A 15,308-nucleotide genomic window follows, 5' to 3' on the forward strand; every position below is an offset into this window, starting at 1 on the left:
GGCATATGAGGACTCTTAGGCTTTGTACGAAGGCTTGGTATGAAGTCTTTATACTAAAGTCTCTAGTCGGTCGATATCCAACTCGAGTGTTCCGCAGCTCGCCTTTGGTCTAATCTCGGCGCGGTTACAGCGGGTGTCTCCCGTTCCCGGCACCAGCCGGTGACCGGTGACGACACGCGCACTGTTCCGCCGCTCAGGGCGGTCACGGCGCCTGATCCGCCCCCGGGGCGTCATCCTGTGCCGTTGCGTCATCAGCACCGTCGTCATCACCGTCATCGCCGTTGCCGCCGTCACCGGCGAGACGCCAGATTAACCCAAGACGCCAGTTTCGCCCGGATAGCTCTTTACCACGGACGTTTATGGAATCTAGCCACCCAGGTGGGAGCATTGTGTCGTCTGTGCGGGCTGGAAGAATGCTGGTGAAGACGGAAAGCATGAGAGACTCGGCGCCCCCCGCGGTGTAGCGCCGAGTGCGTCTGTTGAGTGTGCGCTGACGGCGGAGCACGACAAAAGCCGCGTGTGTACCACTGCTCCGAAAACGTGGCCACCGACAGAGTTTCTGTCAGTTTCTACAATGAGTCCGTTTCGTCGTGCAGTGGAGAAAAAAAACTAGCAGGGTAGCGAATATTCTAATGAATTGTTGATAGTGGCAAACAAATACGAGTATATTTATTGACAAGGCTGCGCTATGTAAGATGCTATTCTTTTGTGCGCTTCTGCAGTTTCCCGATGGTCCGTGCTACTTTTTCGTTTGCTATGCAGTTTCCCGTGGTTTCGTGTTATTTTCTTCTGCGACATTGCAGTTTCCAACGACAGGTCATACCTATGCTGGGTATGAGTGGTGCAATTAGCACAAATACTAGACTGCTGGTCTCTCGCAGTCAGGCTATGCCGCCAAAGGTATCGTCTATCCGGCTCGTTATACCAACCCAGGCATTCAAAGTGCGAACACTGATAGGGAGACTGCCACTAACGCTCAGGGGATAGCACGGCAGTCACAGTCGCGCACTACGGGCTAGATATTTTCACTTTTCCTCGATAATAGTGTGCCCAAGTGATCATATAATAATTCGTGATGAAATTATCATACTTTGGTTTATGAGAAGGTTGTAAATATTTTGTTATTAAAGATTGTTGTCACTGTTTGTGAAACGATGTCTCGTTTGGTTGTTGGCTGTTGCAGCAGTGATGGTACCGGCTTGTTATATGCTGTTGACGATCGTTTATTGCAGCATTCAATGTCGTGAATGATTAACCATAAGATACAATGATAGTCGCTACGCAGCATGTACAAATGTCAAGCTGACACCGAACTGTCAATTTATCGCGGGAAAGCATGTCTCGCAATCTTATTTAACCCGCGCCCGGCTGGGGGTCCTGGATTTCCACGCCCTGCTGGGGGGGGGGGGGGTGTTTGAACACCCCCCCTTGTAACTCGGCTCCTGGGCCACGTAGCGATACGCGGAAGGCGGCGTTCGAAAGAGCGTCAAAAATAATGACGAAATCACTTCGGTCAATTTTTTGGTCAGGTCAAAGGTCAGGTCACCAGAGGTCATTGAAGGCAAAACTTCGCCGATTTCCAGGTCGAATGTCGAAAATTTCCAAGAAGCCAACGCATAACTCGGGAACCAATAGAGCTACAGCGCCGCGGAAAAGCGCATTCGATAGCCCTATTAACGCCCTTTCTGAGTAATTCTCTCAGATTTGACCTAACGTCAACGGTTTTGCCTGCAGGGGGCAAAAACTGCAAAAATAGCCGATTTTTTCGGAAACAGTTTTTCTGCAATAACTTTTGACCCAAGCCCTGTACGAGCTTACTTTTACCGGCATCGTGTTCCTCTCGTCAAGACGCATCGAATGAACTATAAGTTGACCTTGAAAGGTCAACTTGAAAATTTGACCTCAGGTCAAGGTCATGACCTGACCGGAAAGGGTCATGTTGCATATCAGTCGATCCGTATCGTCGAGCTGAACACATCTAAGGCGTTTTCATCGCTCTAGCATGCCTCTATCAAAAGTTATTTGCGAAAAACTGTTAGATACCATTCGTGACCTAAGATGACCTCAGGGCATAAACAAGGGTCACGGACACCATTTTCATGTTCAGTGTGTCTAAACCACTTGTAATTCGGTGTTTGGGAGTGTTTATAATGTCTTTCATCCAAAAGAGGCGCATTTCAATTTTCTCCCATTGACTTATAATGGGGAGGTCGCAAAATTGACCTGACCTTAGGTCATCGATATCAAAATTCTGAGATATACATTTTGTACATGCTATTGCTCTTAGCAATCGTTGAAAGTTTCAAAGCGATCGGTCACTCGGTGTAGCTATGACAAACATTGGAACTTTTTATGAGGTGAGGTCACTTCAAGTGACCTGGTGACCTGACCTTGAATGACCTTGGTCTGAAATTTTCACAACATGTGTAGAATTGATGTATGATAAGGTGTACCAAAAACAGCGGCGCTCCGCGCCGCCGTTTTTGAGATATTCGCGAAAAACCACAAGGGGGGGTGTTCAAACACCCCCCCCCCCCCCAGCAGGGCGCGGGTTAAAGCTCTCATTTCCCTGTTTATCTGTTATCAGTATCCAAACGGAATCCTTCGGAATACTTGTATTTTCGTCTGACCTTGTGTGTACTTTTTTCTCACCCCGTATGTACCCGTCTGACCATGTCTGTACCCCGTCTGACCGCGTCTGCACCCTGTATTACCGTGTCTGTACCCCGTCTGATTGGGTCTGTAACCCGATCTGACCGTGTCTGCACCCTGCCCGCAGGTGGTGGCCGGTGGCCGCGGCGCCTCCGGCCGCGGTGAGCCGCCCTCCCACAGCCTGGCCCGGGTCGGCTCACGCGCCGCCATGGGGTTCGCCATCGCGTTCCTGCGCCGCGCCTGGCGATCTGGGGAGGATACCGACATCTGCTCCGACCTGCTCAAGGTGCGGGACTCTGGGCGACTTACAATATAATAAGCGCTATTTTCTACCTACATGTATATGTGACCGTGGAGCACGGGTGGCCCTAATTATTCGCATGAGACCAATATGACGCCAAGGACTCTGACTTCTGCTTACTGGGAGGAAAAATTTAGGGTATCTCTGGCATTACTTGATGACGACACAAGTAACTACAATTTCGAGAAACGACAAATCCATTTAAACTCCGCTTTAGTAACCCAAAATTAGAGCTCTAATCTCGTGACTCCTGTGTGTCTCGGCCGTGCTTTGAAACGCGTCCAGAGCATCCAGATGACATTCATAACTGTCTGCGAACCCAACCATTGTCGGTGCCGGCGCGGGCATGTACTAAATCCGACGCAGGGACAGGTGGCCAACTGGACTCATTGTAGCCATTTCCGCGAGAAACCATTCTGACAATCGCGATAGACACAATGACGCGATGTTTCGGAATGCTTTCACGAGCACAGTGATCACTGGAGCGTGCAAATACTGAAAGTGCAACACGACGATGCAATGTGTGTGGATGCGTGTAGATTCTTCATGAACCTTGCATATCATCCCATTTACCGGCAATCAGCCATGTTGACTGACCCCACATTCATATCAACTCCCAGATATTCCCTCGGCGTCCCACCCCACCGTTTGCCGATTTCCGCTTGCTGACCGCGCTGTGTTTCCCGTCTCGTCCGCCAGGAGTCTCTGGAAACGCTGCGTTACCTGCCCGAGGGAAATCTGTTCGATGAGGACCAGGTGTCGCCCGTCTGGCTGGAGGTGGTCGAAAAGGCCAGCCGCTTCCTGCGCTCCGTCGTACTCGGGTTAGTTCCTACTTCCTACCACTACGGCAGGGGAACTTCGGCTGATTGTGTGCACTGCAGCGTCGCCACTAAAGGAATTTTGTAAAATGCGTGGAGCTCAACCGTGGGCTTCGGGATCAAGATATGTTGCTGGCTGCTGCTTTGTCGCTTCCAGCGACGGTTTCAGTAGTTGTTAATAAGGCTGCCTTACGATTGATAGATCTTTGTAAGTTTTATCTAAAATGATTGCCCTGGGTAGCTCGGTCGCGTGTCTGCTCCATCAATGTCCCGGTTTTCTTCTGTATGTGACCCTGGTACCCGGGTGTCCCCTCTAGGACAGTGATGTGTGTTCACTGACCCGCGTGTCCCCCTATCACAGTGAGGTGGGTGGCGTGCCCACCTCGGACCGTCACCTGGCTCTCTCGCTGACTGAAATGTCCCAGCTGTGTGTGGACCGGGATGTGGGATGTCCCTCTGTATGTGACCTGGGGTGTCCACTCTATGTCACAGTGAGGTGGGCGGCGTGCCGACCTCGGACCGTCACCTGGCTCTGTCGCTGCTCCTGGAGCTGGCCGTGCAGCGGGCGGGGCTGAGCCACCTGCTCAGCGTGCTGCTGCTCGTGCTGCAGATCTGGCACGCCGCCGGACACACGGCAGCCGATAACAGGTAACAGTCGGCGGGGAGAGATGCTGGACTTGGCAGGGTTGGTGGGAGGATATTGATCGAAAGAGAAATGAGAAGTGAGAACTCATGTCATATTAGTTCGATGATTCAGTTGATTTCATCGCTTTTATCCTCCCAGTTTTTTATAATTATTTATAGTGGGTATGTAGAAAAGACTTTTCTAGGCTGCGGGCTGTTGATGGCTTTATGACTACACTGTACTGCTTTGGAGATTCCCTTGCAGACTGGGATGATCAAAGGCGTCAAAACTCTTCATCGCTCACCGTCAACATATTTCAACCAAACCCTTTTCTGACAGCCGTCTCCCTTTGTCTTTCCTCAGAACGCGGCGTCACGGCAGCTCCGCGCCGCTGCTGCCGCTGCTGCACCGACTGAGGGCGGTCGCCGCCGGATCGGGCGGGACAGCCACCTCACCGGGTGGACACATGGAGCTCACCGCGGGACCGGTGAGCTCGGCAATCGGGATGGGGCATGAGAAAAGGGTGGATGATGTGAGAGAGACAAGGGTGTATAATCGGGGAAGGACAGAGGGAAGCAGGGGTGGGGGTTTCATTGCGTCAGGTTTATGATGTGTTTGTGTCGGATGCCTATGCGAAATGCATTCTGATGCCTCTGATCGTGCGTGTGAAACAGAAGATACTCAAATAATGTGTCATGTAGAGCATGGTTTCCAGATTTATACCCCAGTGTAGCCCCTGCCCTTCCTACCTACCCCACCGACTGACTGACTGTTTGTGCTGCTCTCCCCTCCCTGTCTTATCTACTTGTACTCTGTTCACCCCTTTAGCCCCAATCTAACCGCCCTTCCCTCCCTCTACCACCAGATGTCCCCAACGGAGGTATTTCTGCGTCTGCTCGACCTGCCCGAGGACCCGGAGATATACGTGGACCTCCGTCAGGTGGCCGTAGTCACCCTCTGCCTCCTCGACCGGCTCGCCACGCCGCTCCAGCCCGACAGCGCCGCCGAAAAGGTACGTGGATTGGCTCGGTGTGGTAACGGTCGTGTAAGTGGTCGTCTTGGCGTGCAGCAGCTCTGTCTGGTACTTTGGTTGTTGTGTGGATAGGTACGTGTGGTGGTGGGACAGGGGTGGAAGTGCTGAGTCTCTCACACGGCTGGTGCGTCTGATTTCCCTATTCACTCAACCCCTCCCCCCTCGCAGGAATCTGCTTTATGCGGGCAGCGGCTGAATACTTGAATTCTCTGTCCTCTCCCACAGGACTCTGGCCGCCAGGAGCTGCTGTGTATTGGCTGTGGCGACGGGGGCACACCCGTCTCACCATCCGGCAGTCCCGGCTCGGCTACCAGCGGCGCCGTGACGGTGGAAGGACTGGGGGAACAGCGGCTCCGTCAGATGGCCTGCGGGGAACAGGCGGCGCTGGTTCTCACCCAGTCCGGGGCCGTCTATATGGTCCAGTACTCCAACAGAGACAAACAGGTCAGTTGATTAGAGAGGTGGGGTATAACTGTGAGGGAGGTGGGGTTTGGAGGTGGGGTTTTGTACATACTAAGCTGCACGATGGAATTAGCCTGCCTGGCCCCACTTAGATTTAAACGGTCGTATGTTGAAGATATAAATTGGTCATGTATCTCAAATTACCATATTTAATAGTGATAGAGATAATTGAGGCTTATGCGTTTTGTGTCGCACATTGCGCATATTATTGACATATTATGTGATTATATGGACATTATGGCTTATGAGATCAAATCGAATGCAGACACAAGCACTTAGGTAGGCTTGCAAGTTTTGGTTTATCTGACCCTGATTGACTTGTCTCCGTTTCCCTGCAGACCCTGACGCCAGTAACCGGGCTCTCTGAGAAGGAAGTGGTATATGTGTCGGCCCACCCGGAGGGACAGCACTATATGGTGGTCACCGCAGATGGACAGGTGAGCCGAAATGCTTGCGAACCATTGATTGTTATAGAGCGTCCGTTTCGGAGAATGACTGTCGTATTTTTCTGTTATGAACGTTATCCAGTTTCGGTCGGTAACTGATGTATCGGCCCTGCTGGGTGTTGCAGCTGTTCTCGTGGGGTAGCGGCGACGGCGGCCGGCTGGGCCACGGAGACTGTCAGAGTCACGACTCACCCGTCCTGGTGGCGGCACTGGCCGGAAAACACGTGACCACCGCCAGCTGCGGATCCACCTACAGGTCAGACGGTCACGTGATTTTTAACGTAACTGATCTTTGAATCAAATGTCCAATATTTGGACAGTAATTTTGTGTCATTCTTATTCCACCTCCAAGAACTTACAGAAGTAGTACTATTTTAAGTTATTTAAGTTATTAACACATGACGTAAACATATCCTGCAGTCTGTCATTTGTTTGTTAGGAAACTCTTTCCGTTGCATTGCATAGCTTGGTATGCCGTGAACTGGCATTCTATTGCTTCCCGCCACGCCAAAGCTAGCTGACCTATCCCTGACTTGCCCGTTTATGACTGACAGTGCGGCGCTGACCAGCTGCGGCGAACTGTACACCTGGGGCCGCGGTAACTACGGACGACTGGGACACGGAAACTTCGAGGACTGCCACCTGCCCACACTGGTGCAGGCGCTCAAAGGTGGGTGGCGACGCAGTATGATCAGCTGTGATCAATGGGGGGGGGGGTAGAACTGAGGTCCCAGCTGCAAGCTATATTCTTACCTGACTTTACCTGCGGTCATATGTCCCTTGCAAGTCAGTGTTGCTGGGCGTGTGCTGTAATTTGATCTAACTTTACCTGACCTTTGTCCCTCGCAGGTCAGCAGGTTGTTGTTGTTGTTGTTGCTCCCTCCGGCCCCCCCTAGGGGGGCGTAGCCAGACGGCTCAGTTGGGCTCGAAAGCCGGCGGCCAAGGCCGCCACCACGCCGTCGTCCTGTAGCTCGGTCACCGTAGGGTGGATTGTGCCCACTCGTGCCAGGCGGCGTCCCGCCAGCGCCGGGCAGCGCAGCAGGACGTGTCGCGGAGTGTCGGCCTCCTCTCGGCACACACGGCACAGCGCGGCCGGGCACCTCACGGAGCCGCACTGCTCGCATCCAGGCGACGGTCGGCGGCCGATGCGGTGAAGGTACTGCTCCGAGCAGGACCAGTGGCCGGCTCGGAGCTGGTGGACGTCGATCGCAGAGCAGCGGTCTTCGCCCTCCACCGGGCCCGGCAGGCGGGAGCCCCAGATCTCCTTGTGCCACCCGTCCGGCCAGGCCTCCCTCCACCTTGCAGAAGCTGAGCGGGCGGCCGCTCTGGTCACTGTGGTGACATCTATAGGTGTGTCCTCTTGTGGCAGGGCACTGGCCTCCTTGGCGAGGCCGTCCGCTCTTTCGTTCAGCGGCAGCCCACAGTGCGCCGGCACCCACTGCAGCTGGATGGGCTGGCCGGTCGCACTGATGCCTTGTAGCGCCTTCCAGATGTCGGCTGCTACCGGCGTCCGCTGGGCCGCTGGGCCGTTCTTGAGGAGAGCCAGTGCCGCTTTTGAGTCAAGGCAAATGATGATCGGGCGCGCCGTATCCCGGTCTGGTGTCGAGGTCAGATCTTCCAGCGCGGCCCTCAGCGCGAACAGCTCTGCTCGCGTACTTGAGCAGAGGCGGCCAGCAGCGACTCGGACCTCTCTTGTGGCACCGTCGTGGGTCACGATCAGCGCTCCTCCTCCACCGCGGTGCACTCCTTCCTCGGCAGAGCCATCCGACCAGATCCAGGTGGCGTCCGCCGGGAACGACTCCAACCGCTCCTCCGCCGCCCTTCTTCTCAGCTCCGGCGGGCGGTCCCTGGAGCCGTCGGGGCCCACATCCAGGTGGAAGGACACCTCTCCACCATCCTGCCATGGCGGGGCGGAGACATGGAGCCGCTCCTCGATGATGAGGGGCTCGCCCCCCGGCGACAGGCGGGCGAACATCTCACGGCCTCTGTCTCGCCAGCCGAGGGTCGCCGCGAGACGTCTTGGTGGCGACGAGTCAGCCAGGGTTCTGAGCGGGTCTCCTGCAGGCAGCGAGGCCGCCAGAGCTAGCTGGCGCGCCGCTCTGATGTCGCGGCACATGTGTGCAGTGGGAAGGCCCGCCTCCGCCATCAGAGCGTGTGACGGGGTCGACGCTAGGCAGCCCGTCACCACCCTGGCGGCAGCTCTCAGCTCCCTGTCGATCAGAGTGAGGTGGCTCTCCGATGCAGCAGGCAGCCACGCACCCGCCGCATACTCTAGTGCACCCCGTACGTAGCCGTTAGCGACAGTTCTCAGCTGCCGCTCGGTCAGGCCCCAGCTCCTACCGGTCATGCGACGGAGGTGGGCCGTACGGGGGCGCACCTTCTTACGTAGTTCGTTGCAGTGGGCTCCAAAGTGTAGCAGCCGGTCGAGAGAGACGCCCAGGAGACGCAGTGTGGTACCACCGGTGACCTCCGCTCCGGCGACCCGGATGGAGAGCCTCGATGCGTCGCGGGCCCACTGGGACAGAACAAGCGCCTGGGTCTTCTCCCCAGCGACGCGCATCTTCCATCGATCAGCCCACGCGGAGATGGTGTCCGCTGCTTGCTGGGCCCGTCTCCCCGCCTGCTCTATTGTGGCTCCGCTGCTGAGGGTCGCTGTATCGTCAGCGTACATGAAGATTTCGGTACCGGGAACAGACCTCAGGGCGGTGATCAGGTCCGCGGCCCACAGCGTGTATAGTGTGGGGGCCAGCACACTGCCCTGGGGGAGGCCGGCTCGGTAGGGACGCTCTCTGCTTCTTGTGCCGTTGACCACCACAGCCGCTCTACGGTCTCGGAGAAACGCCCAGACCCAGTTCGTCAGGCACTTGGGTACTCCGAGCCGGAGCAGTTTCAGTCGGAGCATCCTGTGGTCTATGACGTCATAGGCTCTGGAGAAATCAAACGCAAGTAGGGCGAACTTTTCGGCGGTCTTCCCGTCGACCGGTTTTCCCCTTGGTTTCGGCCTGTTCCATCCATCTTGCACGCGCTGAACAAGTCTAGCCAGGTTTTCCTCGGCCGATCTGCCCCGGCGGAAGCCGACCTGCTCGCATGGGATTAGGTCGTCGCGCTCGACTACGTGTGTGAGTCGCGCAGCGACCAGTCGCTCGGCGAGTTTGGCGAGGTGGCTGGTGAGGGCGATCGGTCGGTGGCTGGAGGTCAATTTTGGGTCCTTCCCTGCCTTGGGGATCGGGACGATGGTCGCCCTCCGCCACGCCGACGGCGTGAGACCCGAGGCCCAGGTCTGATTCATCAGGCGGAGGAGCGCGGCCTTGGCAACCGGGCCCAGGTGGCGCAGATGTTCCGCGCAGATGTCATCCGGGCCCGGGGCCTTCCGGCACTTCATGTTTGGGAGTTGCGCTTCCAGCTCCTGGAGTGAAAACGGGGAACAAACCCCAGAGCGGGCGCCTCCACATTGGCACTCCCTTCCGTTGAGTGTCCTCAGTTCCGCCTTGGTCTTGGTGTCCTGGCGTTTGGCTCGTACTTGACGGCTCACGTTGGCATAGGTCCTGTTGAACGCCTCGGCCTTGTCTCGGTCCTCCACGGCGCAGCGGCCGTGATCCCCGAGAGCCTGACCAGGCGGGATCTCAACAGCCTCTTCCATTTTTCGTAGGATCTTGTGAACCCTTCCAATGCTGGTTGGGCGGTTGAGCTCTTCCGAGGCGAACTTCTGAAACGCTCTGGACTTGGCCTCTTGTGCTGTGTTTGCCGCCTTGCGTTTGGCTGACACCCACTGGTCTCTGAGAGCTGCGGAGCCAGGGTCTGCGTCCAGGGCGGCTCTGGCAGCACGGCGCTCTCGCACCGCGTCCACCAGTTCCGGATCCATGGCCCATGGTTTGGGATCGGATCTTGCTCCACGGGGGATGTGGTTGAGGCTGCACTTCAGGATGACCGCTGTGAAGCGTTCGTTGAGCTGTTCCACCGTCAGATCATCCGGGAGTGTTGCGAGAGCTGACTCGCAGTCTGCCTCAAAGCCGGTCCAATCGGCCTTATGGAAGGCCCATCTTGTCCTTCTGATCCTCCTTGGTCTGTGGCCGCTCATGAGCACGGTAGTGATCATTGGCAGATGGTCACTGCCCAGGTCGGGGCCGACAGACCAGGCGCAGCGTCCAGCCGTGTCCCTATGGCACAGGACTGCGTCCGGGGTGCTAGGATTGCCCCGGTAGCTGGTGCGGGTGTGCGCTCCGTCGTTGAGGGTAGTGAAGTTCTGGAGGGCCATCCAGTCCGAGAGGCGGCGTCCCGTGTCATCTTCTTCTCCGCAGTGTTGGTCCCAGTCTGGGTGGTGGGCGTTCCAATCTCCCATGAGCAGGGTGTCTCGATTGGTGGGTAGGGCCGCCGGGTCGAAGTGGTCGGTCCTCTGGTCCTCCTCGCCTGGTCGGATCGGCGGCCGGTAGAAATTGTGAATGTCCAGGTGGTTCGGCGCAGGGTCGCGAGCCGCTGGGTTGCTCGTGAATAGGCGTATGGCACACCACTCCGTTGTGTTGTCGGCCGGTGCGAGGGGGGCGGACTCCAACTTCGAGAAGTTGAGCCCCTTTCGGACGTATATAGCCACGTCACCTCCCTTGGCAGTACCGGTGTCCGTACGCCCTCGTGCCCTTCGGAAGTGCGCCGCAGTCTGGAAGCCCGGGACCGATGTGATCCCGTCGGCACGGAACTGGGCCTCTTGGATCGCCAACACGTCGATTTTCTCGGTAGAGAGCCAGCCTTGGAGTTCCTGGGTCTTGCGACGGAGCCCTTCGGCGTTCCAGCACGCAATGTGCAGGCGGCTTCTGGTCTGGACGTTTCGACGGTAGCGATGGTTCTTGGCCCGGCGACTCCGGCCTCGGTGGGCTCCCCCTGCGGTGCCCTCCGCACCCCCGCCGCTGGCACTGGCGGCGGGGGGCGCCTGTTCACTCATTTAGCGCAGGCCGGAGCCGCTGCGGGGGGCCTCCAGTTGGCCCTCCCCTGCGCGGCCCCGACCCGCTGAACGTGTTGAATGCCGTGATGAAAGACTCGGTGATGAAAGACGTGCTGGGTAGACGACGACGTGGTGGCGCGTCGGCCACCGGCGTCCAGCCCCGAGAGGGCGGACTGGGACCCGTTCCGTAGCCCCCCGCCGCTCTCCACGACGGGGGCGGGGGCAGGCCCCCACGGAGTCCACCTCGTGAAGGCGGGTCCCTCCAGACTCCAGGTCAGCAGGTGGTGAACATCACCGGACGGTCACCGGAGCTGCGGCCTCGGTGACCTGACCTGACCTATATCCTTAGGTTAGCGTGCGGTGGACGTATGCTCCGGCTCTGGTGGCCTGACCTGACCTGACCCCTGTCCCTCTCAGGTTAGCGGTCGTGGACGTATCCTGCGGCTCTGGTGACCTGACCTAACCTAACCTCTGTCCCCTCAGGTCAGCGAGTGGTGGACGTCTGCTGTGGCTCCGTTGACCTGACCTGATCTCTGCCCCCCCCCCCCCCCCAGGTCAGCGAGTGGTGGACGTGTGCTGCGGCTCCGGCGACGCTCAAACAGTAGCCGTCACTGACGCCGGACTGGTCTATACCTGGGGTGACGGCGACTACGGAAAACTCGGTGAGGAAGCGCATGCTCAGCGATGCAAAGCGCCTCGGCTGTAGCACCTTTTAGGTTTTGTTCGGTGGCTGCCACTACTGTAAGCTTGATACCGTGATTTTGACAGTGATTAAACCTGTAACAACGCCCGCGGTGACTGCGTCCACCTGATGATGATGCAGCGAGTTTCTTCGTATTTTTTTAGCCATAGCTGCCACTGCCATTGTTTATTAGACTCTGTCTCTGACTCTAACCGTAGCTGTTGCTCACCGTAAACACTGGGACTCTTTTTGGTCATGTACAACTACCTGTCCCAGTGACGGCGCTCTCCCCCGTGTCGCCAGGCCGCGGCGGCAGCGAGGGCTCGCGCGTGCCGCAGCTGGTGGAGCGGCTGCAGGAGGTGCGCGTAGTGCGGGCCGTCAGTGGCGCCCAGTTCACCGCCGCGCTCACTGACACCGGGGCCGTCTACACCTGGGGCAAGGGGGACACGTTCCGACTGGGCCACGGCACCGAGGAGCACGCCCGCTACCCGCTCAAAGTCGAGGCGCTGGCAGGTGGGTGAAGTGGTGGGATGAGAGAAAGGGATTTAGGTGAAGTGGACGATTGGTTGAAAAGTGGAGGAGGCGATTTGCTGAGAATGAAAAAGCATCAGCTATTTAATGCTTGTATAATATGCGCATAAATTCTATTGTCTGTTTCGTAAGCGCGTAGTGGTTCGCGTTTTTTTTTTTTTTTTGTCTCAATAATGATGTTCTTAAGTTTTGACTCCTTAGGCCTTTCCCACCTCTCTCCTTTCCGTCTTCTCACTCCGCGGTCTTCCCTCACAGGCCGTAAGGTGCGCCAGCTCTCGGTGGGCGTCACCACGTGTCTGGCGCTGACAGAGGAGGGCGAGGCGCTGGCCTGGGGCCGCGGCGTGGCCGGCCGTCCGGCCGTGCTGCCCGCGCCGACACCGCTCCCCGAGCTGCAGGGCCGGGCCGTGCTCGGAGTCTGCTGCGGACCCGCTCAGGTGAGTGGCCGGGGAAAGTGGGGATGGAAAGGAAATGGAGGACATCAGCAGGTGTGGTGGCTTTCCTTTATGAGGAAGAGCTGGCAGCTGCTTTTGCCAGGTGTCATGTTTGTAGGATTGCTATTCTGTGATTTTGCAGAAATAAACAATGTTACGCAATTCAATTGGATATAAATATGGTGGGCCACAACACGCGGTCTTCTATTATTGCCCTAATATAGTGACTTATTTTAGTGGGCAATGCATACCACACCTAGCCGTCGCAGAACAGGATCCTTCTATCTGTTTCTCTCAAAACCCTCCCCCGTCCCACTCTCTAACCACCCCCTCCCTTCGCGCCCCGAGGTGTTCGCCTGGTCGCTGGGCTCGGAGAGTAAGGTGCCACGCCGCGTTCCATTCGTGGTGGACGTCTCCGAGAGCACGTTTGTCTACCTGGACCGTATGATGGAGCGGGCGTCTCCGTCGGCCGCCGCCGCCGCCCGGCCGCCCTCTCAGGAGGACGAGTGTACGATGGTGGCCGCGCTGAGACTGCTCACACTGCAGGTGAGGATAGGACAGTATCCTCGGGGGAGGGAGGACTGTCCTCAGAGGATGAGAGGACATATGAGAAGGACGGAGGACGTTGGGGAAGCTGGACATCACTGATATCACCGCGGATCATCACTGATAAGTCATCCATTCTCAGTCACTGAGAATGGATGACTTATCAGTGATGATCGGTGACACTGGGAATGGATGACTCATCAGTGATGATTGGTGAGTGTCTGGCTGTGTAGCTACCTTTATTTTTTTATAAATTTAGTCCGAACCTTTTGATGGGAAGGATTCACAAGGACAGAGCCACCGCTAAGCGAAGTTTGTTGCAGTGACCCTGCCCTCTACCCTCCGATCGCGCAATTCCGATTCTATGGCAGAATTTAGAGTCCAAAGTTTAACGTGCGCACAAAGCCGCGCACGGCCGGTCCCCTCGCTGACTTCGCCTGGCTACGGCCTGCCACCAACCGCAACCATACCTGTCAGGAGGCCCATAAATGTCGAGCGCCCGTCGCGCTTCGAACCCGGACTGTCGTAACCTCTCACCACGCGGAATCCAACGCTCTAACCAACTGAGCAGCGGGACCGGCATTATTGTTATATTATTGTTCGCGTTTGTTGATTTCGACGGTAGTAGGATGATGTAGCTTCTCATACCTCCAGGTTCCAATGTTTATGAAGATCATTTATCCCGCCCCCCCCCCCCCCCCTCAGCTGCACGTGGCCATCACCCACTCGGTGCCGCTGTCGGAGCTGGGTCTCTCGGCCGGCTCCCGGCTGCTGGCCTCGCTCCGGTGCCGGGTGGTGGACCTGGCCAGTGGCTCCGGGGTGCTGCCGGCCGTCCAGGCGGCCGCCCAGGGCACGCTGAAGGTCGGCTGGAGCGCCCTGCTGCCCACCGCAGAGGAACGCGCCAAGACGCTGTCCACGCTGCTGCCGCACGCAGGTACTCCGTGGATGGCTGCCTTACAGGGTCAGAGGGAGGGACATGAACTTCAGGGATAGGGAGAAGGAAGGGAGGCTGTTTGATGGCTGTGAATCATTGGTTTCGAATTATATTTGAGTTCGTAAATATTGACGTACTTTCTGCTAACTTTCTTCCTGGTCAGCGGATAGTTTTTTTTTTAGACGTTCGCTGTTTGTTTGATTTTTGTCTGGCCCTACTCCTGTCGCCGACATCTTAACATTTTCTAGCTGTCTGTCGTCGCCTTACCTCTATTTTACCTCCGCCCCTCTATTTTTCGACAGGCTGTGAGGTGGGCTCCCCCAGTCCGGGTCGGTTGTTCATGACAGACCTGCTGGTCTCCTCACTGATGGCGGATGGAGGGCTGGAGACGGCGCTCAGGGCCGCCGTCAAAGGTATGCGACCTCACCCGACCTGCACCTGGTCTCGTCACTGACGCACAGCCGCTGGCACGGCTCGCGTCCCTGATCTACCTTTGCCTGTAACTCGGTGTGTGCTTGCCGGAGAGGCATGCTTTCGAGTATGTCTGATTTTAAATTTGCTAATTTTCCGATGAAATTTGACTGATGCGCCAGCTTTTCAGCCTACTGCGATGATAAAACTCTCTAAGAACATCGGACATCTCTATCCAGTTGGTTTACGTTAGGTGCCCGAATCCTAACTCCTAAAGTTTACCAAGACACTGCGCTATTACACACGTTGCTTCGCTCCCTCCCCCAGTTGAAGTCCAGGACCTGGAGGAGGGTGGCGAGAAGGAGGTGCTGCTGTCGCAGATGATGACCGAGCAGGCGCAGCTGGAGGCCGAGACCAAGCGGTCGCAGGGAGCCGGCGGCGAGAAGCCGCCCATCCCGCTGCTGCACTTGGTCAAACAGCTGCTCAGGTGGGTTCGGCGCGTC

The 15,308-nt window shown here is 57.0% G+C and overlaps 1 protein-coding gene across 1 annotated transcript in view; it reads left to right on the forward strand.

Moving 5' to 3' along the window:
* Nucleotides 1–15,308, forward strand: part of LOC122373142 (E3 ubiquitin-protein ligase HERC2-like) — a 58,386-nt gene that overhangs the window by 10,681 nt on the left and 32,397 nt on the right. The window contains exons 5-20 of the mRNA XM_043350946.1: nucleotides 2,780–2,938; nucleotides 3,653–3,774; nucleotides 4,264–4,419; nucleotides 4,760–4,883; nucleotides 5,262–5,408; nucleotides 5,655–5,873; nucleotides 6,230–6,328; nucleotides 6,463–6,593; nucleotides 6,892–7,007; nucleotides 11,825–11,932; nucleotides 12,256–12,465; nucleotides 12,739–12,917; nucleotides 13,263–13,460; nucleotides 14,166–14,394; nucleotides 14,697–14,807; nucleotides 15,133–15,292. Coding sequence (XP_043206881.1) covers nucleotides 2,780–2,938; nucleotides 3,653–3,774; nucleotides 4,264–4,419; nucleotides 4,760–4,883; nucleotides 5,262–5,408; nucleotides 5,655–5,873; nucleotides 6,230–6,328; nucleotides 6,463–6,593; nucleotides 6,892–7,007; nucleotides 11,825–11,932; nucleotides 12,256–12,465; nucleotides 12,739–12,917; nucleotides 13,263–13,460; nucleotides 14,166–14,394; nucleotides 14,697–14,807; nucleotides 15,133–15,292 — 2,468 coding nt within the window. The remainder of the gene's footprint in view (nucleotides 1–2,779; nucleotides 2,939–3,652; nucleotides 3,775–4,263; nucleotides 4,420–4,759; nucleotides 4,884–5,261; nucleotides 5,409–5,654; nucleotides 5,874–6,229; nucleotides 6,329–6,462; nucleotides 6,594–6,891; nucleotides 7,008–11,824; nucleotides 11,933–12,255; nucleotides 12,466–12,738; nucleotides 12,918–13,262; nucleotides 13,461–14,165; nucleotides 14,395–14,696; nucleotides 14,808–15,132; nucleotides 15,293–15,308) is intronic.

The sequence above is a fragment of the Amphibalanus amphitrite genome, unplaced genomic scaffold (genome assembly GCF_019059575.1).
Source record: "Amphibalanus amphitrite isolate SeventyFive unplaced genomic scaffold, NRLGWU_Aamphi_draft 001450F_arrow, whole genome shotgun sequence".
Classification (NCBI taxonomy): domain Eukaryota; kingdom Metazoa; phylum Arthropoda; class Thecostraca; order Balanomorpha; family Balanidae; genus Amphibalanus; species Amphibalanus amphitrite.